General features: G+C 36.6%; 1 protein-coding gene across 4 annotated transcripts in view; it reads right to left on the reverse strand.

Moving 5' to 3' along the window:
• Positions 1-2,469: 2,469 nt before the first annotated feature.
• Positions 2,470-22,388, reverse strand: part of gas2l3 (growth arrest-specific 2 like 3) — a 34,408-nt gene continuing 14,489 nt past the window's right edge. For 2 of the 4 annotated variants that reach the window (XR_013816442.1, XR_013816443.1), the window contains exons 3-10: positions 20,335-20,512; positions 18,322-18,431; positions 18,105-18,243; positions 13,870-13,933; positions 13,492-13,627; positions 8,704-8,811; positions 4,003-5,577; positions 2,470-3,284 (exon numbers count right to left, since the gene is read on the reverse strand). Coding sequence is in view for 2 of the 4 variants with exons in the window: in XM_079816362.1 (XP_079672488.1) it covers positions 4,684-5,577; positions 8,704-8,811; positions 13,492-13,627; positions 13,870-13,933; positions 18,105-18,243; positions 18,322-18,431; positions 20,335-20,512 (1,629 nt within the window). In the remaining 2 variants the exon portion in view is untranslated. Of the gene's footprint in view, positions 5,578-8,703; positions 8,812-13,491; positions 13,628-13,869; positions 13,934-18,104; positions 18,244-18,321; positions 18,432-20,334; positions 20,513-22,388 lie in introns of all 4 variants that reach the window. The other 2 variants (XM_079816362.1, XM_079816363.1) reach the window with 2 other exon arrangements.

Raw genomic sequence — 22,388 nt, forward strand, 5'->3', positions numbered from 1 at the left:
CTTTCTTTTATTTGCCCTTTTCCCTCTCTTTCTCATGATTGTTCCATGTTGCATTTGTGCTCTAGTATTTGTCCTTCATTTATGTATGTAATTTTTTCAGATTTATGCCAGTTTTGTTGATTTTATTTGCCAGTTTCTATAAAAATGCTCTCTGTTGCAGTCACACACATGTGTGTGTTTGTGTGTGTGTGTGTGCGTGTGTGTATGAGACAGAAAGTTCGTTCCACTTTGTGTTTATGCTCTAGGACCAGATCTTGATATAAATGTAGACATTTTCAGATTTATACTGGATTTAGTTGATTTTTTTTTACAAACAAAGTGAAAAAAAAAGCATTTTTTACATTTTCCCATTCATTGCCAAAATCCAAAAAAATGCTCCAGACACCTGTGTTTGTGTGTGTGTGCGTGTGAGTGAACATGCTTGTTCCATATTGCATTTGTGCTCTAGTATTAGTACTTCATTTATGTATGAAAATCTTTCAGATTTATGCCAGTTTTGTTGATTTTATTTGCCAGTTTCTATAAAAATGCTCTCTGTTGCAGTCACACACATGTGTGTGTTTGTGTGTGTGTTTGTGCGTGTGTGTATGAGACAGAAAGTTCGTTCTACTTTGTGTTTATGCTCTAGGACCAGACCTTGATATAAATGTGGAAATTTTCAGATTTATACTGGATTTAGTAAAAAAAAATTGACAAAAAAAGTGAAAAAAATGTATTTTTTACACTTTCCCATTCATTTTCAATGTGGGGTCAATCTGACCCCGAGGGACTTAAACGGTAATTTTTTTTTTACACACCTTTAGAACAACCAAATCAAGCCCAGATTTTTTGTGCATGTTTAGATAGATTATTTAGGAAAAGTCACCGAGTCTCATGGCCCTGAGATGAAGGGAACACTTTTAAAAAATGGAGGAAAAGTCCAGTGGGGTCAGCTGGACCCAAAGGGACGATTAAGGGTTAAGTATATTTTTGGCTGCTTTGTAGTTGTAGGCTACTGAGTATCAAAGATATTAGCAACTCTCAGTCTACTTGACTACATTTCTGAACAAGTAAATGTATTTTCTACTCCATTTGTGTTGTGTAATGCAATGAGACATTACATTTAGCATGGCAGCTAACTTTTTCTGCAGCAGTTTGTGTCTGCGTTTTGCCTACAAATTAACCATGGGTTTGCTACTCTAACCATGGTATTTGTGGTAAAACTGTGGTTATATAAATGGTAATCAATTAGCCAAAAAAACATGGTTAATTTTCGTAAGGGTTTACTCACCTAAACATGTCAACAAGGCTAGTTAACATTTGACATGGCTAGTTTACATGAATGCGAGTGCATTAGCGTTAGCAGGAAACACGTCCAGTGCAAGAAAGGCTTTGACTATTTAATTTTACATAATGTTATTTATCCGCTATATTGAAGGATATTGGTTTACTCATGGCCTTTTTGTGCACTTGAGCTTCACTGAGACTCGTAGACGTTTAAGAGGATTGTGTCGACCTTGATTTATTGCAATATTGAGGCGTTTGAATTTTGATTATAGAAAATAAACATGATTTCTCATCTTACGAATCAATTGTTTCTTATTTTCACTGGGATGTCTCTCAGGTGTCGAGGATTAGTGCATCTATATTTAGTATGAGTAAAATACTTAAAGCTGCTGTCCGTAACTTTTTTTGTGTTCGATATTTACTACAATTATATAATGAGAATGTACAACATGAATCAATTTTCCAAACCGTGTTTTTGTCTTACCCTGAATCATTATGGTACACTTATAATAAGTGTTTATATTGGGACTATTTCAGGCCGGTCTGGTAGGAACCGCTGCGGAGGAGCACAGTCCCTGCGTGACTCGCCATAGACATAAACAGAGAGAAGTAGCTTCGCCTGCAGTCATTTTTGCTGTAAGGAATCTGTACTTTTACTCAAGAATAGTTTACAGGTACTCTTTACACCTCTGCCCATTTCCACTGAAGGGTATTTTACAATTGTGTGGATGTGATGGACATTGAGAATTACGTTCATCTCGTACTCGTATAAATTATTTGGCTAGAAATGATGGAAACTTGTTTCCGGCACAGAATAAAAATTAAAAAAAGGTAATTGCGAGTTTTCTGCAATATTATCCTGATATTTACACAATGCCAGTACAGGATTTAAAGGCACAATATGTACGATTTTTGGATTAAAACATCCCAAAACCACTAGAAAAATTTTATATTTTGTTGACTTGTGTGCTTAAATCCAGAGAAATAAGTGATTTTAACCAGGACACAGCCCGTGTGTCGCCTATCAATGACATCATACTCGTGTTAACCTCCGTTTTTATTTTGTAGTAACCATGGAAACCCCAAAGTTGTGTTGAATAAGAGACATCTAGCGGCAGAAAATTACATACTGTGCCTTTAAGACTAAAATTATACTTACCTGGTATTCTGAATGAATTAGTCGATGTTCAAACACAGGGAGTTATACACTGTATAGACCTTTATTTGAGCACAAACAAACAAAACAAACTACATTCAAAACAAACATTTTCATAAAGTGCTGGAAGAATTTCTCACACACAATCTGACACAAACATACAATTAAAAGAACCCCAAAAAATAAACCATTACACATACAATTAATATTTTATAATAACCTTTTCTGTATAAACCACAACTCTTGAAAGATCTGAAAAATATTTTCAGCGTGATAAAATAAAAGCTCGGGTGTTTATGGGCATCAGTAGTATTTGTGTGGCGTAAAGGAGGTAGCAGTTCCTGTAATAACAACTGGCTGTTTGACCAACTCAAAAACACACTAATTAATCCTGCCAAACTAACCCAATAAAGATGTCTGTGGGCGTGTATCCCAACAAACACCAACTTAAGGCACACAAACCCTAATACTCTAAAAACGAGTTTAAAATGTGCTCTAAAAATATTTCGCTTTGGTTGCCGTAGAGAGGTGTTTCTGCATATTATGGGCTATTTCCATCCACACATGTCTCTTATGTAAGGCGCTCTCAATGTAAATATGAACTGGAAACAGTATCACGTGATCTGAATGCCCACAGCGCATCATACATGAAGACACACATCAGTCTAAACACACACACACACTTTCTGTAACATTCTGCTGGTTATGAGTGCAGAAGGAAGACATTAACATACAGTGAATGAATGATCCATGGTAATAATCGGAGATGTTGATCATAAAACAGACATGGACTGACTTTGAAGAGTAGCAGATATTAAACACAAACATGAGTTTGTAACCGTGCATCATTTTACACAACATCCTAGCTAAAATAATGACAATTACAGTAGCTAAAGAAGAATAAAAATGCAGTAAAACGCATTTCCTGATGATTTTTTTTAGTATGGCACACACAATGTTTTGACAGATGCGAAGAAAATAAAAATATTTATTTAGGTTTGATGTGAACGAAACGAGGCTGTTGAAGACAGACGTGCAGGTTGTACTGTTTTAAAAGTCTAGAAACTAGTGCTGTCAAATCGATTAATCGCGATTAATCGCATCAAACATAAAAGTATGTGTTTATTTAATGTGTGTGCATATATTTTTATGCATGCATACGTGTGAACACACACACATATACATACATGTATACAAACATATATAAACAAACGTGTACGTTAGATGTGATTAATCGCGATTAATCGATTTACTAGAAACACAATTTTCAATATTTAAAGAACATAACCAATTAAATGTACTGCACACACACCCTCGTTTTCATTCAGATCAAATTAAAATATGGTATCCGACTCCATACGGTCCATATAAGACACACATCAGTCTAAACCAACACACACACACTTCCTGTAACATTCTGCTGGTTATGAGTGCAGAAGGAAGACATTAACATACAGTGAATAAATGATCCATGGTAATAATCGGAGATGTTGATCATATAACAGACATGGACTGACTTTGAAGAGTAGCAGATATTAAACACAAACATGAGTTCGTAACCGTGCATCATTTTACACAACCTCGTAGCTAAAATAATGACAATTACAGTAGCTAAAGAAGAATAAAAATGCAGTAAAATGTATTTCCTGATGATTTTTTTTTTAGTATGGCACACACAATGTTTTGACAGATGCGAAGAAAATAAAAAGGTTTATTTAGGTTTGATGTGAATGAAACGAGGCTGTTGAAGACAGACGTGCAGGTTGTACTGTTTTAAAAGTCTAGAAACTAGTGCTGTCAAATCGATTAATCGTGATTAATCGCATCAAACATAAAAGTATGGGTTTATTTAATGTGTGTGCATATATTGTTATGCATGCATATGTGAGAACACAGACGTGCAGGTTGTACTGTTTTAAAAGTCTAGAAACTAGTGCGGTCAAATCGATTAATCGTGATTAATCGCATCAAACATAAAAGTATGTGTTTATTTAATGTGTGTGCATATATTGTTATGCATGCATATGTGAGAACACACACATATACATACAGTATACAAACGTGTACGTTAGATGCGATTAATCGCGATTAATCGATTTACTAGAAACACAATTTTCAATATTTCAAGAACACAACCAATTAAATGTACTGCACACACCCTCATTTTCATTCAGATCAAATTAAAATATGGTATCCGACTCCATACGGTCCATATGTGAAGCGCGACCCTAAAAAAAAAAAGGCTACATATCCCAGAATTCTCAGTTCTTTACCCTTCTCTTATTGTTCATCTCAAAGTAGGGCTCCTCGCGTCTGCCGGCTTTAGTCCGTGCGGTGTGTTTTTGGGAAGTGCTCATGGGGGCCGGTTTGGCGGGGGTGCTCACAGCGGGCGGGTTACTGCTGACCAAAGGTTTCCTGTGCGTTGTTTTAACGTTGACGGGCGCGACAGCTGCACTCTGCTCTACAGATTTGGGTTTCGTGAGAGGAATCGTCTGTTTGGGGTCGTTCGGACGCCCCTTTCGGGAATCTAATGCGGGGGAAGGAGGGCGTCTCTGGACGAGCCGCGATCGCACGGGTGCAGGAGGAGGTTTTTGCGCAGATGAAGGTTTTGGCAGCTTGCAAGTGGGTTCCGGGCAGACGGGACTGCGAGGCTGAGATGGAGATCCACGCGGACGCAGTTTGGTCTTGGAGCCAGGGGCTTTCTGAGACGTTGGGATTGACTGGGGAAGCGGGCTTCTTTTCGGGATGGGCGATGAAAGAGGGGTGGTTTTCGGGGAAGCGGTGGGCGTGTGAAAAATCTTCTTGGGTGCGGCAGCCTTACGAGGCATGGAGGGCGTGGACACTGGCGATTGGGCGTAGCTGCGCGGTGTGGGCGTGTTGGGTTTGGACACAGACGTCGTGGAGGCTGATGATGATGATGAAGAGGATGACTCTGGGAGGAGGTTTACGGCTGCGATGGGGTCCATCGTGGGTGGCTGCGCGGTCTGTGCGCTGAGGGCGGGGCCTGGGCCAGGCGACCCTTTCTGATAGGCTAGAATCTTCTGCTCGAGAGTCGTGAACTGCAGCACGCGGCCCGGGTCGTATTTCAGCAGAAACCCTTTCAGAGTGTCCCAACCTCCACCGACACGCACCATCACATGCTTCCCATGGAGCATCTGAGAGAGAGAGAGAGAGAGAGAGAGAGAGAGAGAGAGAGAGAGAGAGAGAGAGAGAGAAGGATTGGGTTGGGTATCGTTTGGGTTTTTGTCGATTCCGGTGCCAAACCGATACTTTTAAAACGGTACCGGTGCCTAAACCGATACTTAAAAAAAAAAAAAAGGCCACAAAACGAGGTGGATGACATTAAATGGCTTTTTATCTATTTATTTATTATTATTATTTCAATTGAACCATTTATTAAAAATGTAATGAATACTTAAATTTATGAATATAAATAAACACAAAACACAATTTACTTATTTACTAATTATTATTGACTTATTTACAAATTCACAGTAAAACCTAAGCCACCTAACTAAACTACAACAGGCCTAATATAACTCTAAAAAACAGTTACAGTAATAACAGCAGTCGTCTGTATTCTTGCTCTGCTACAAACCAGCTTCAGCTTTATTTTGAAATATGATCATATTCTCTGGCTAAATATTTTAGCACGCATCGCCTTATTGTTTCCATGGCGACGCGTCATGTTTCTCACGTGACACACAGCAGCCGCAATAGCGCTGGCAGCTCAGCTGTATCGGGTTTATTTCGTTTTTTCTTTTTATTCAAAATATTCACAAACTTCTTAACTGTGTCACGAACTATCTGATGTTCAAATGTGTGTGTGAATGTGTGTTAGTTGATCTATAAAGCGCAATGGGCGGCGCCATGTTAGTTTGCGCCTCAGAATCGGATCTGTCAAATTTACAACACTTGAGTTCATTCTCGTCTCACGAAATACATGAAAGTAAGTGACCAGTGAACTGGAAGAAGAATAGAGTAAACTATACAGTTACTATATAATGTACATGTATCTGATGTGAATAAAACACGTAACGTTAGTCAAATTATAACTGTTAGAAAGGATTGTCATTGCCGCTTTCATAGACATCAGTGTGTTTTTTGCTAGTACTTATGAGCATTTAAATGTCTGAAACCTGAAATAAACATGATGTGGTTGAAAACACTGAATAGTTGTCATGAGATGTGGTTGAAAACACTGAATAGTTGTCATGAGATGTGGTTGAAAACACTGAATAGTTGTCATGAGATGTGGTTGAAAACACTGAATAGTTGTCATGAGTTGTGGTTGAAAACACTGAATAGTTGTCATGAGTTGTGATGTGACCAGCGCTGAGCGTCTGTCTCTGGCTCAGCCAAAGCGTTAAAGCACGTTTGAATTTTGGCACTGAAATGAGGAACCGAAATCTGCATTCTGATTCGGTCCGGTACATACCGGTTATATAAGTACCGGTGCCATATTGGAACCGGATTTCGGTACCCAACCCTAGAGAAGGATATTAACTAGTGAGGAACCGAATGAATTCGCCTGATCTAAATCATTTTATCAGGAAGCAAGATTTCACACAGCATCTGCTTGTTCTACCTGATCTAATTTGCTCAACATTTGCCTTTTCTAAGGGTAGTACCTCTGATATCAAGGCCTAATGTCCAATGTAACGCATCCTCTGTGGCGGCAGAGAAACCATGACACAAATTGGACACATAACGGCTGTGTGCATTGTCCTGCTTGCCAAGTTCAAGGGTCAATAAAAAATACTGGCACTGTGAAAAAGTGTTCAAAATGTGGCTTTCGTTAGAGTAGTACCTCTAATATCAAGGGCTAATGTCAAATTTAACACATCATCTGTGGTGGCGAAGAAACCATGACACGAAAAGAGCTGATGGCACAATATGGCTTATTTTTGCAAAGGTCCTTTTAGAGACTGTAATATGGTGCTAATATCGTGAGAAAAAACCCGAAACGCTAATAACCTGCATTTTTGCATATTAAAAAAAGTGTACCATTCAGTCGTGTTTGACACTCACTAAACAGCTGCCATGAAAACACACTTCTGGTATGATGCATTTGATTTCATTAAATTGCTGTAGAAAACTTAATAAGGTCTAGAAATGCAAATATTTTTTCATACTCTGCTTTCTTTTTTCCATACATTTCCAGACCTGGAAATTACTCAAATCAAATTTCATACTAGGAAGCCTCAATACATTTCTTGTTAGCCTATCATCAAGTCCCGCCCTACAGTTATTATTTTTCAATAGTCGGTTACAGACGGATGTACGTCACAATATGGAAGAGAAGATTTAAGAACTTTAACCTCTGGGGTTCTTCATTTATGGGTCACACTCAGGACCTTCGGGTCAATAATGATCAAGTAAAATCAATGAAATATATTTATATTATAATATTTATATATTTAGATATTTATGAGATTTATATAATGATATTTTTTCTTTTCTTTTTTGGTGTTTTGAGATAATTTTATGATTTATAATTAATATGTATGCAATAATTATGACCCATTTTTTCCCACTGAATATAATAAAAAAAAATATATTATTTATTTATTAAAGCTGCATTTCATTTTAGAGTCAAGCCTAGGCCTCATGAAAGCAATTTTTTAAATGAGATCAGTGCCATCCGGTGGACACATTGAGCATTTTTATCACGCAATAGCACATTTTTACCACTATAGTGGATCTTGCGTTTTATAAAAAATAAAAGAAAATCGTAGCTTCATCGGAATGGTCCGAAACTTGGTGACTTTATTGGTACTTGGTATATGAACACCCAAAAAAATTGGGGACAGGATTTGAAAAGTCTAAGCGGTCGTAAAAAAAAATAGTCACACTCAGGACCTTCGGGTCAAAAATGACCCCCATAGGAAATGAATGGGAAATTGGCAAAAATATGAAAATAGAGTTTTTTTGCGCATACAATCTACAAATCAGCCAGGATGCAGAAAAAAAGGACTCAACAGTGAAGGGATGAATCTTTAAAACATCAAGAGTGCAAAACAGACAAAAAAAGTCACACACACACACACACACACAAATGAACGCGTGCCATTCCAAACGCTAATTGTGTTTTTGTGTGTGAGTTTTTTTGTCTGTTTTGCACTCTTGATGTTATAAAGTTACAAAGTTTCGGACCATTCCGATGAAGCTTCGATTTTAAAAACATTTTTATAAAACGCTTCGGGTCATTTTTGACCTGAAGTACCCCAGAGGGTTAAAGATTGAACACTTAAAGCCTAAACCTAAAAGGCTGCTCTTACCCTGATGAACAGGATCTTGTCTCCGAGCCTGTAGCGTCCCTCAGACAGATACTCGATGGAAAACTTCGGCGAGCAGTTACAGGGAGGGTCGTCCTGGTCCACACGATCCTACAAACCAAACGAGTTTGTTTAAGTGAAGAGTAGGGAAGAAAAATTAATTTGCAAGACGGAAAAATAACAGTGTATGAAGTCCTCAGACCTCCAGACCCAGGACCCGAGGGCGTCCCACTGGTTATTTGGCTCAGAGACAGTGAATTTGTTAGCGTTTCGGGTAAAAATGTTCCCCATGTGAAGCTTGAAGTCTCTAAACAACAGCTGCTGTTTACACACTCAATAATAAACTCAGCAGGAGATGTGCGGTAACTGGAGACGCAGAGCCTCATCTGACAAATCTGATCACAATTACAATATATTCACAATATTTCAGATTAAGCTAGTGATATTTTTAGTAAATACCCAGATCAGGCATAACATTATGACTATCTGATGCTCATGTGCCACTGTTGGTGCTTTCAGCATGGGCACCCTGACTGGAAATTCACTTATTCACCTGGTCATAATGTTATGCCTGATCGGTGTGTATATGTTTGATATGTCAGAGATGCTCTGACCCAGTCGTCTGGCCGTCACAATCTGGCCCTTGTCAAACTCGCTCAAATCCTTACGCTTGCCCATTTTTCCTGCTTCTAACACATCAACTCTGAGGACAAAATGTTCACTTGCTGCCTAATATATCCCACCCACTAACAGTTGATGTTAACCATTTTATTGAAGTTATCTCAGTTATCCATTCCCACGATAATAGTGGTAAAAATTATTTGTTAAAATTAGTTCGTTATTTTAGAGCGTCAACTTAAACTACACAAAAATGAAAACGTTGCCTTTACAAACGAGCTGAATTAAAATTGATTTTATTCAGTTCATATTTATTTTAATTTTAAGTGAATAATGTTTAATAGTTTTAGTTCACGATAATAACCATGAATTGAGCCTACAATTCAACTGTGAAATGGGTAATGACTTTCTACAGAAAACATATTAGCTTTAACATTATGAATGCATGATAAATACTCTTCAATAAATATGGTTATTTTGGTCATTCCCAGTAAAAAGCAGATGTTTATAGTCCCTTCCAGTCATTCCATTCGTTACATTGGATTTGGGAGGTCAAATTGAGTGCATTGCATTGTGGGAAATAGTATCAGTGTGCGTGCGCTGATGTATACTGCACATTTTATAGGTATTATCTGCAGTGGTGGAAAGAGTACTGAAAAAGCATACTCAAGTAAAAGTACAGTTACTTGTCAAAAAATGGAGTGCAAGGAGAGTAAAAGTACCTGTCCTAAACACTAAAAGTAGCCCTTGTAAAAGTACTCAAGAGTAGTGAGTCGTGAGTATTACGCTCTGAATGTTATTCCACCTCATACCCTGCAAATTAATAATGTAGCTTACTCTTTTATGGATGATTCTCAGTAAGAACAAACAAACATGAGATCAACAGTATTTCAATATTTCTCCAAGCTTTATTTTTGACTGCTAGCACTAAAAATACAGCCGTGTAATATTTGAGAAAGCAACCAATAATCTGGTAACATTTATGACCGTAGAGGTTTTCTTGCGGTTAATTAAAAAAGGTTGAAAAGCGTTGTACATTTACAATTTTATGTTAACAAAGCAGTTGTTTCTTTTCAAGACGCATTCATTGTTCTGCTTAAATTTCAATGGATGTTTTCTCTGTTAAAAGAATACACTTCAGAAATCAGAATCCAGTAACTCACAATTTTCACCACGGATTATTTTTGCTTGTAATTAAAAACATAAACCTGATTTAAAAATAAATCTGTTTTATGAAAGTTATTTGCTATATACATGGACTACAATTTTAAATCGCCATGTGAGAACACATTACATTAAAATAAGCATCTACATTATAGTTTTCACTCAAAATCTTTTCTTTATTATTAAAAACTCTGATTCTCTTATTTTGAATATATATTTTTTATGTTCATTGGATCGTCTTTTGATTTATTTATGCTGGTATGTATATTTTTGGAGTTTTATATATGATTTGTAATGAAGAACCGCCCCTTTAAGAAACACTTAACTTTGGACACATTCTCTCCTCGCTCAGTTGATAAACTACGCTGAGATGAGGATGTATGTTGGCTCACGGAGCAATTTCACGCTATGGTTGATATGATGGGAGTCACACGCGTGACGCATGGAGACAGGACTTATTATTCGCCTTGGCCAATCACATTGACAGGACAAAAATAAACATAATCAGGGTTCCCACTCTTTTTCAGAAACCATTTTCCAGTACTTTTTCAATTTACTACGGCGGGAATAAAAGACAAGGATCATGCCAAATATTGCTTTAAAAGCCGTACAGTTTATTGCCATTACTTAACAATCCAGCATTTTTCAATATGAGCTCTTCATCATACATTACGACTATGGAAGCTTGTTTACACCACAGAATAGAGAGAAAAGCTAATTGTGACTTTATCTCGCTATTCTGACTTTCTCGCAATTGCGAGTTTACATATTTGTGATATAAACGCGAAAATTGTCGCAATTCTTTTTTCCTCAGAATTGGACTTTATAACTTGCAATTGCAGTTTAGATCTCACAATTCTGAAAAAAAAGTCAAAATTGCAAGATATAAACTCGCAACTGCGCAAAAAAGTCAATTGTGAAGAAACGACTCGCAAGTTTATATCACGCAATTCTGACTATATCTTGCAATTCTGACTTTATAACACACAAATGTGACTTTATATCAAAATGATGTGATTAGGGAGCAGCTTACGAGTTAACATTCACTGAGCAGTTATAGCATTAGCAACACAAGACTAAACATCATTATTCAAAATACTACTCACACGTATCAAACTCAGCATTCCTGAACATGTGCTTTCTGCAACTAGCGCTAATTGTTTGGGCCAGCGATAAAACTCTTTATACTCGGCTAAAGAAATCACTTTTTTTTAAAGAATTTTCCCAGACAACAACAAGATTTTCCAGGACATTTTACATTTTCTCTCATTTTCCATGTGTTTTCCAGGACTGGAAAACTTGTCACCAATTTTCCAGGTTTTCCAGGACGAGTGGGAACCCTGATAATATAGCGTCTGCAGGTTTAGGGAAAATAGCGCAGTAAAAGTACCGATACAGCACTTAAAATGTACTGTTACTGTTTTTAAACTACTTAATAAAGTACAATTCCTGAGAAACGAGAGTATTTGTAATTCGTTACTTTACACCATAGTCTAGTAGCCAGCCCATAGAGCCCCATTGTGAACCCGGAAATGTTGAGTACACCAAAGTTTTATTGCAGAAATGTGAAGTATGGGTCCCCAGCATACAGAAACTGCTGGATGCTAATTTGCATATGTTGAGCAATTAGCATTATTAGCATTATTAGCTTAATCGTCCATTTTGACCACATATTTTGCACTGTATGGCCAATTTTTACAATATGTGAGTGGTTTTAGATGTTTTAGAGGATGCTGATTTCATTTCTTGCACTTTCATATTACAAAATGGTAATTCTATAGCAAATTTGGATACATTTAGTATTTTTTGTATTAATTTTGGACAAAATTTTAGGTTATTTTCATGGTAAACACAATGATCTCACATTTCAGAATCACAAGAGCTCTTGCTCTTTGATGTGAACGTTGATAACCTACAATCGTTTACATTTCTTGACGTCAGGTCATGTTTTTATGCAAATAAGCTGTTGCAGTGTTGTATTCGTAATAAGTATGTTGTAAAGCAAGGGAGCCTATAGTCTATAGTTTTAAAGTCGAAATTCACCTTGCAAATATTTTTTTCTTATAATCGCCTTAATATTCGTACAAAAGTCAGTCATGGGATTAAATGTTGACATTTTAAGGTTGACATTACTTATGTTTTCACATTGAGATAAAAGGTGGACAGAGTTATAATAACAGTATTGTTCAATACATTTTGATTTTCTAGTCAGATCCATTTTGTGCATTCCATTAAAATTAGTTACCATTATTTAAAATTTTCGTATTCTTGTGGTTTGATAAGGAAAGGATTAAAAACAGTCAATATTCAGTGTTTTTGCTGCTTTCTGAAGTTGTTTTGGAGGATTATTTAACAGTTCGACTCTAGGGTAAAGTACTTTCAAAACAAAGAGAGATGGTTTGATCAGGTCGAAATGTCAGGAAAGAAGTGTCTGTTTGCACCATGTAGTGGCAAAATGGCGACTTTAAAATATTCCAAAGGAATCGCTACTATGCTAATTAAGAGCTAGGAGCTCGGAGACACAACCATACATGACTTTGTCAAACATTATTGCTACGGATGGTGCTTCATCAGATTCTGTGCTATGTCACAAATCTTGCTAGATCTCATACTTCTCGTTCTAGAAATGTGAGCAAACACAAGTCTGTAAACTCTTTATACTCGGCTAAAGAAATCACTTTTTTTTTAAGAATTTTCCCAGACAACAACAAGATTTTCCAGGACATTTTACATTTTCTCTCATTTTCCAGGTTTTCCAGGACGAGTGGGAACCCTGATAATATAGCGTCTGCAGGTTTAGGGAAAATAGCGCAGTAAAAGTACCGATACAGCACTTAAAATGTACTGTTACTGTTTTTAAACTACTTAATAAAGTACAATTCCTGAGAAACGAGAGTATTTGTAATGCGTTACTTTACACCACTGATTATCTGGATAATGCATGCCTAGAGAAATCTGCCATATAAAAAGATGTTTTTTCGGTGAGTGTTTAATGTGTGTGAGACTCACAGCGTGATACAGGGCTCCGTGCTGACAGCACACCGTGAACGTTTTCACCGGAGAAGAGTGATCCGTCAGCATTAGACTCTCCTCCAGCTCAATTTCCTTCTCCAGTTTAACCAAAACCGGAGGCTCCACCCCATACCTGAACAACAAACCTCAGTCATTACACCACACACATACCGTTAGCAGTTATTCTAGAGACGCTTTATTCATTCACATTGGTTTTGGATTCTCTAGGACACAATAAGCACTGAACCCAATCCACTTAAATCCTGTAAATTTGCCCCCGACCCAACTTCAAAGCCCCTGACCTCTGAACCCAAAGCACAACCGGACATCTGTCACCTGTGGGATCATCATCATCATCAGAGCCGCTCGACTTACCTGGAGACGATCCGTCCGATCTCCAGCAGGCACAGACACACCTGCCGAGGGTTTTTATGCAGAACTGAGAGAAAGAGAGAGAAAGAGAGAGAGAGAGAGAGAGAGAGAGAGAGAGAGAGAGAGAGAGAGAGAGAGAGAGAGAGAGAGAGAGAGAGAGAGAGAGAGAGAGAGAGAGAGAGAGAGAGAGAGAGAGAGAGAAAGAGAGAGAGAGAGAGAGTTTACGCCAAACACACCGCAGGTCAATAGGTCACAGTTTAACTAACAGACATCACCATATTTTCCCCAGTCGAATCATCGCCGGACGTTTGGACAATTGATTTGCATAAGTTTTCCAAAATGTTATTTTTAAAATGAGGCTTTATTTAATTAAAAATTCACTCATTTTCCGCTTCATTTTCGTTTTGTGATATTTATATAACAATAATAATGTATCTTCTCATCTTCTGGCAAACAAAGTGCATGCAAGTTAAATATTAAATATGCAAACTAGGCCTAATATAATCAAAAATACACACATTTGCACTCATTTTCAGTCTCAGTTTTTGTTTTGTTTACATACCTAATGCTAGAAAAGTCACCAAGTTTCATATCATTCTGATGAAGCGGTGATTTTTTAAAATTCATAATGTGGTTCATAGGTGTGTGTGTGTGTATGTATTAAGTGTGCGTGTGTGTGTGAGTGAATGTGTCAATATCACACTCTTGATGTTTTAGTGTGTCACCCCTTTACTACTGTGTACTTTTTTCAGCATCGTGATTCGTGGCCGATTTGTAGATTGTAAATATTCAGAGAATTTTTGTGTTTTTGCCGATTTCCCATTCATTTCCTATGATTTCGCTACTTTTTTTTTTACGACCAATTAGCCTGCCCAAATCATGACCCCAATTTTTTTGTGTGTTTACATACCCTAATGCTAGAAAAGTCACCAAGTTTCATATCATTCTGATGAAGCTCTGATTTTTAACATTTCAAAACAGAACATTTTCCGGTCAGAAATGACCGAAGAGCACCAGAGGATTAAAAGTGTCACAAAATCAAATAAAAGTACCATTCCAGGGCTTAAAACTCAATTTTTCGAAACCAAAGTAACCCAACAGTAAGTGTTGTTACTCATTTCTCATGTAAAGCCAATCATAACTAGTACAGCACACGGAGTTCGTCCCATAATGCACTGTGACACCTGGACTAGTAACTCGCAGTCCTCAGGACACAAAGTCTCAGGGCCGTCAGGTTAATGACTTACACCCCAGATCCCTCACACTCATTAAGATGTGGGATTTACGGAGAGCCGAGGACGTCCGGGGCCGCAGCTCAGCTGATGTACACGGCCACAGATCCTCTGAAACGATTACGGCCCATTAACCAGCTCAGAGAAAGAGGACGCTGGTCTCCGTTTAAACACATTAATTCAGCCAACATGATTACAGTCCTGCTCTAATGGACTACAGCGAGAGTCTGAGTGATCTCAATCCAATCGAGCATCTGTGGGGAACTGTGCGGAACAAACAAGTCCGATCCATGGAGGCCCCGCCTCGCAACTTACAGGACTTAAAGGATCTGCTGCTAACATCTTGGTGCCAGATACCACAGCACACCTTCAGGGGTCTAGAGGAGTCCATAATGTTATGCCTGATCAGTAATATATATATATACACACTCACCTAAAGGATTATTAGGAACACCTGTTCAATTATTAATTAATGCAATTATCTAATCAACCAATCACATGGCAGTTGCTTCAACTTTGACTGAAATAACCACTCATTACAACCGAGGTCTGCAGCAAAGCATTTGTGAAGCCACAACACACACAACCTTGAGGCGGATGGGCTACAACAGCAGAAGACCCCACCGGGGACCACTCATCTCCTCTACAAATAGGAAAAAGAGGCGACAATTTGCACGAGCTCACCAAAATTGGACAGTTGAAGACTGGAAAAATATTTCCTGGTCTGATGAGTCTCGATTTCTGTTGAGACATTCAGATGGTAGAGTCAGAATTTGGCGTAAACAGAATGAGAACATGGATCCATCATGCCTTGTTATCACTGTGCAGGCTGGTGGTGGTGGTGTAATGGTGTGGGGGATGTTTTCTTGGCACACTTTAGGCCTCTTAGTGCCAATTGGGCATGGTTTAAATGCCACGGCCTACCTGAGCATTGTTTCTGACCATGTCCATCCCTTTATGACCACCATGTCCCCATCCTCTGTTGGCTACTTCCAGCAGGATAATGCACCGTCACAAAGCTCCAATCATTTCAAATTGGTTTCTTGAACATGACAATGAGTTCACTGAACTAAAATGGCCCCACAGTCACCAGATCTCAACCCAATAGAGCATCTTTGGGATGTGGTGGAACGGGAGCTTCGTGCCCTGGATGTGCATCCCACAAATCTCCATCAACTGCAAGATGCTCTCCTATCAATATGGCCAACATTTCTAAAGAATGCTTTCATTTGATTCCTTGTGGAATCAATGCCACGTAGAATTAAGGCAGTTCTGAAGGCCAAAGGGGGTCAAACACAGTATTAGTATGTGTTCATAATAACCCTTTAGGTGAGTGTGTATATACTAGGGATGCACCAAATCCAGGATTCGGCCGAATATTGGGCTTTTTGACGGGGTTTGGTTTCTGCCGAACCTCATATTTTTTTTTACACCGAACCGAACCCTAGGCTTGCACTGCGCGCCTCCGCTGGTGGAACGTAATGACGCCGCTGTTGAACGTGAAAATGAAACTCATGAACAGAAAGCGTGGCAGTACTTTAAGTCAAAAGAAGGCGATTGAAGTCGAGCTACATGTTCATGTGGTGGCAAGGACCCTAAACAACAGCCGCTGTTAAAACATTTGCGTATGAAACATCCGAGAGAATACGAGTTGTGCATGAGGGAATCTACAGACAGAAGCCAATTTTGTGACACAATGGTAGTATTTTTAATTTATGCAGGGTTTCTCATCATGTCACTTTACCTCGTGACCGCAGCGAGCAGGCTCCTGATTGGTTAACGCGGCGCGAATTGATGCCAAAGTTCAAATTTTTTTACTCGGGCGTCACACGCGAATTCGCTTCAAGCGCGTGAATGCACAAAAGCACCACTCGCGTGTAAGGCGCGTGTCGCGCAAGATTCGCGTCATTCGCGCGAACTGGACACGCAAATGAGGCGGATTCGCGTCGCGCGAAATGCGCCTTCCGCGCCACGGGACCTCCAGACACGCCTTTCCATTGACTTACTCGCGCCAGACGCTCTATTCGCGTTTGGTGTGAACGCAGCGAATGACGCGAATTGAGCGTCTTGTGCGTTACATGCGAGTGGTGCTTTTGTGCATTCACGCGTTTGAAGCGAATTCGCGTCTGAAACCAGAGTTGAAAAATGTGAACTTTGCCGTCAATTCACGCCGCATTAAGCAATCAGGAGCCTGCTCGCTGCTGTCATGTGGTAAAGTGACGGGGTGAGAAACCCTGCATAATTTAAAAATACTACTATTGCGTCACAGTGTTCGGTTTCGGATTCGGCCAAACCCCAAAAATCTGGATTCGTTGCATTCCTAATATATATACACACATTTTAAGTAAATTGTAATGATGTTTCTGAATTCTGTGTATTATTATTTAATACAGATCTATTACAAGAAAAATGATTAAATCCAGAAAATAATTTCATTATTCTATTAAAATTAGGGCTGTCAAAAGATTAATCGCGATTAATCGCATCCAAAATAAAAGTTTGTGTTCACATAATATATGTGTGTGTACTCTGTTAATTATTATTTATATATAAACACACACACACAAGCATGTATGTATTTAAGATTTTTTTTTTTTTTTTATATATATAAAGCATTTATATTTATATAAATTATAGATTATATAAATGTATATACAGTATATACATGCAAATATTTCTTAAATATATACATGAATGTGTGTGTATTTATATATAAAAAATAATTAACAGAGTACACACACATATATTATGTAAACACAAACTTTTATTTTGGATGCGATTAATCGCGATTAATCTTTTGACAGCCCTAATTAAAATGTAATAAAAATAAAAGGAATTGATGCATTTAAATGTTATGGATGTGTCAGGAGAGATGAGAGAAATAGAAACCAGGCGACGCACACACTCTCATTCTCAAGGCTGAATAGGACAAAGACTTTCACGTTTTTCGACTTGTCAAATTCTTGAGTTGCACCTGGTCAAAAGTTCTCAAACAGGTTCTCTTACCCAAACCCTCAGACTCAAACAGATACGTCTCGTCCACTCCTATATGACGACACCAGGACAGAAAATTGGCGGTGTTGTCCCGGGCGAAAAACGATCCAGGGGAGGCGTTTTTCTTGAAGTGGATTTTCTTTGAGGGCAGCTGTTAACAAAACACAGACGGGAATTACAACCCAACAACACGAGCTGTGGCCAGTGTCGCGCGCTCCTCCTTACGCACCGGTGGCTCTGAATCCTGCGGGATTTTACTCTGGAGAATCCCAACCAGACGACACAGTTTGACGCCGTTGTCCAGCTCCTCCATGAAGCTTTCGGTTTTCACCTCCTCATCTGCAAAAACACAGAAATCTCTGATTCCACTTCGTCAACTTGAGAACGATGATGATCATGGCCATGTTACTAAATAACTAGTGGCCGACCAATGTGGACTTTTTGATGTCTGATTGGATATTATATCACATCATATAATTTAAAGATAGTAAATATTATCTATTTATTTTATTTTATAAAAAAAAAATTATTTAGATTTATTATATCATATATTATTTAACTTATTTTTGAATGTATATATATTATATATATAATTTATGATATTTTATATATATTTTTATATGATTAAATAATAATGTATATAAAATAATATCATATAAATACTAATATATATAAAATAGCATATAAATAATAATATATATAAAATATCAAATAAATACTAATATATATATATATATATCAAATAAATACTAATATATATATATATATATATCAAATAAATACTAATATATATATATATATATATCAAATAAATACTAATATATATATATATATATCAAATAAATACTAATATATATATATATATATATATCAAATAAATACTAATATATATATATATATCAAATAAATACTAATATATATATATATATCAAATAAATACTAATATATATATATATATCAAATAAATACTAATATATATATATATATATCAAATAAATACTAATATATATATATATATATATATATATCAAATAAATACTAATATATATATATATATATATATATCAAATAAATACTAATATATATATATATATATCAAATAAATACTAATATATATATATATATCAAATAAATACTAATATATATATATATATCAAATAAATACTAATATATATATATATATATATATATATATATATATATATATATATATATCAAATAAATACTAATATATATATATATATATATATATATATCAAATAAATACTAATATATATATATATATATATATATATATATATATATATATATATATATATATATATATATATATATATATATATATATATATATATATATATATATATATATATATATATATATATATATATATTATTTATAAGATATTATTATTTATATGATATTAACATCATATAAATAATAATATATAAATATTAAATAATATCATAAATAATATAAATTATATGTATGTATGTATGCATGTATATATATGTATGTGTGTGTGTGTGTGTGTGTGTGTGTGTGTATGTATGTATGTATGTATATGTATATATATGTATATATATGTATGTATATGTATGTATATGTATGTATATGTATGTATATATATATAAATAAAAACAAAAATAACATAAATTTTTTTTTTAATTAAAATAAAATAAATTGAGCATGGTGATATATCGGTCAACCAGCAGAACTAACCTAATGTGCATCATTATAACATCATGTGCTGGTCAATTCATATATAACGAATAAAATTCACACTTATGACGGACATTCGCCAGCACCGCCATTGGAAAATAGCCGAGGTCAATAAGCATTAGCGCAGTCACATTTTAGTATTTTGTTCAAATTCCTCCCTGAAAGAGGACTATAGGATTACACAGACTTAATCCAACAGAAAGCAACAGGTTTATGGGTGATCAAGCTTTTCTGGGTGACACTTTTCTCTCTGCCCATGTACAGCGCATGTAGACAGACAGGTCAGGCCAACACCCTCCATTATCCTACAAAGACTGAGAGATTGAGTTCTTGTTTCGGGGGTCGTATGTCAGCATTATACGCGAGCGAACGTCGTTTCCCACACTTCTTTGCCTGATTTATGGGGCTTTAGGTTTCAGTTATTTGACAAAAGGAAAAGACGTTTAGGCTAATAATGGCAGTAATTCTTGGCTTTCATGCATTGAGTCACAGACGCCTTGTTTCGCGTGAAAAGATTTACCCAGCATGCCGCTGAGCCAGATAGCGAGATCCTCCTGCATGGGCACCAGCGTTGCTTCGTGCCGCACGGCCAGCCACTGGTCATACTGGAAAACATCAGCCAAACCGGGGCCGGGACGGGGAGAGCGCAGGCTGCGAGGGCTCTGTAACGGGCTCTCGAACTTCTCGCCCAACCAAGCCTGAGACAGAAAGAGGAAGAGCAGCTCAGTATGCGCACAATGACCCCTCACACAGATTCCACGCTCCCTCTCCGCTGAAATCAGGACCGTCTCAGACATCAAAATGAAGACGTCAAATATAAAACTTACCCGAGGAGGAGAGGGATTCAACACAACACTTAGACAACACAAACATTTCTGAAATCATTGAACGAAACTGTGACGTTTAATTCGCACTTCTCTGATGGTGTGGTTTCACTGTGTGTCATCATTAGCTGTGTTTTCATCCAACATTTGTTATAGGGATGCACCGATATTCAAATTTAAAAAGTCTCAACTTTAAAAGCCATGTCCGAAAGCACACACTGTATTTTAGGTAGCTGATATGACACATGTTGCACTGGACTGTATTTTTCTTTTTGAAGTGATGGGCGAACATTGTGCATCTGAAGCCGTCTCAGCCGAAGGAAATAATCCATTATTTATCAGCTTTAATATATAATCGGCCACATTTTCTTATCAAGCCGATAACATAAAAAATGTACATATAATCAGCCGATACCGATATGGCGGCCGATGCATTGTGCATCCCTGAAACTTTATTTGTCACCCAGAAATATTTTATTTATTTATATTTAAATAAAATAATATCATATAAAAAATATATATATTATTATTTATTTATTTATATATTATTTTATATTTATATATTTTTATATGATATTTTATATATATATAAAATATCATAAAAAAATGATATATATAAATATAATCTCATAAATAAATAAATAAATAAATATATATATATATAAAATAAATAAACAAATGTGTATAATATATATATATATATATATATATATAAAATATATTTTTAAAAAAATTATATATATTTATATATATATATATATATAATAATTAAAAAATAATTTTAAATAAATAAATAATTTAAATAAAATTGTATTTATAAAAAAATAAAAATTATATATATATATATATATATAATTTATTAATTAATTTATCAATTCATTAATTAATTAATTTATTCACACACACACACACACACACACACACACACACACACACACACACACACACACACACACACACACACACACACACACACACACACACACACACACACACACACACACACACACACACACACACACACACACACACACACCTGTTTGCAACGCCAAGATGCTCATAAAATGTTAAATATGTGCACAAAAAAACGTATGCACCGAAGCGGATAATTTTTATCTGATAAGATGACGCGCAGAAACACATTTTTACCAAGTAAATCCTTTAATGCGAAAAAAACCCTCACTTTGCCTTAAAGGTGCAGTGTGTAATATTTATGAGGATCTATTGACTGATATGCAATATAATATACATAACTATGTTTTCCGACCGTTATGTTTTTATTACCTCAGAATGAGCCGTTTCTATCTACACACACCGCGGGAACAGTGAAGCCGCCATTTTGCGTCGCCATGTTTCTACGGTAGCCCTAAAGGGACAAACTTCTCTACAGAGCTCTAGCTACTCTCTGCTGTCTCAGACGCCATCTTTGTCCTGCATCGGCCACCGTAGCTTCTCTGTGTGCTCGGAAAGAGGGGTGAGCGGTTGCAATTCACAACCTCACCACTAGATGCCGCCAAAACTTACACACTGCACCTTTAACACATCATGTGATTGAATAACTGGACTAATCGGCAGATCAATTCAATTGCACAAGATCTCAGATGTAGTTTTAGTTATTCTGAAATGCGTGAGCCAAAGTATGACATCAAATTCGGTTTGATCCCAAACACAAGAAGTTTATTTTCTAATCAATCTTCATTTTGACGAACCAATCGGTGCTTTTTTTTCTCTCGTTGTTGCGTGAACAAAA

The sequence above is a fragment of the Gobio gobio genome, assembly GCF_949357685.1.
Source record: "Gobio gobio genome assembly, chromosome: 5".
NCBI lineage: Eukaryota > Metazoa > Chordata > Actinopteri > Cypriniformes > Gobionidae > Gobio > Gobio gobio.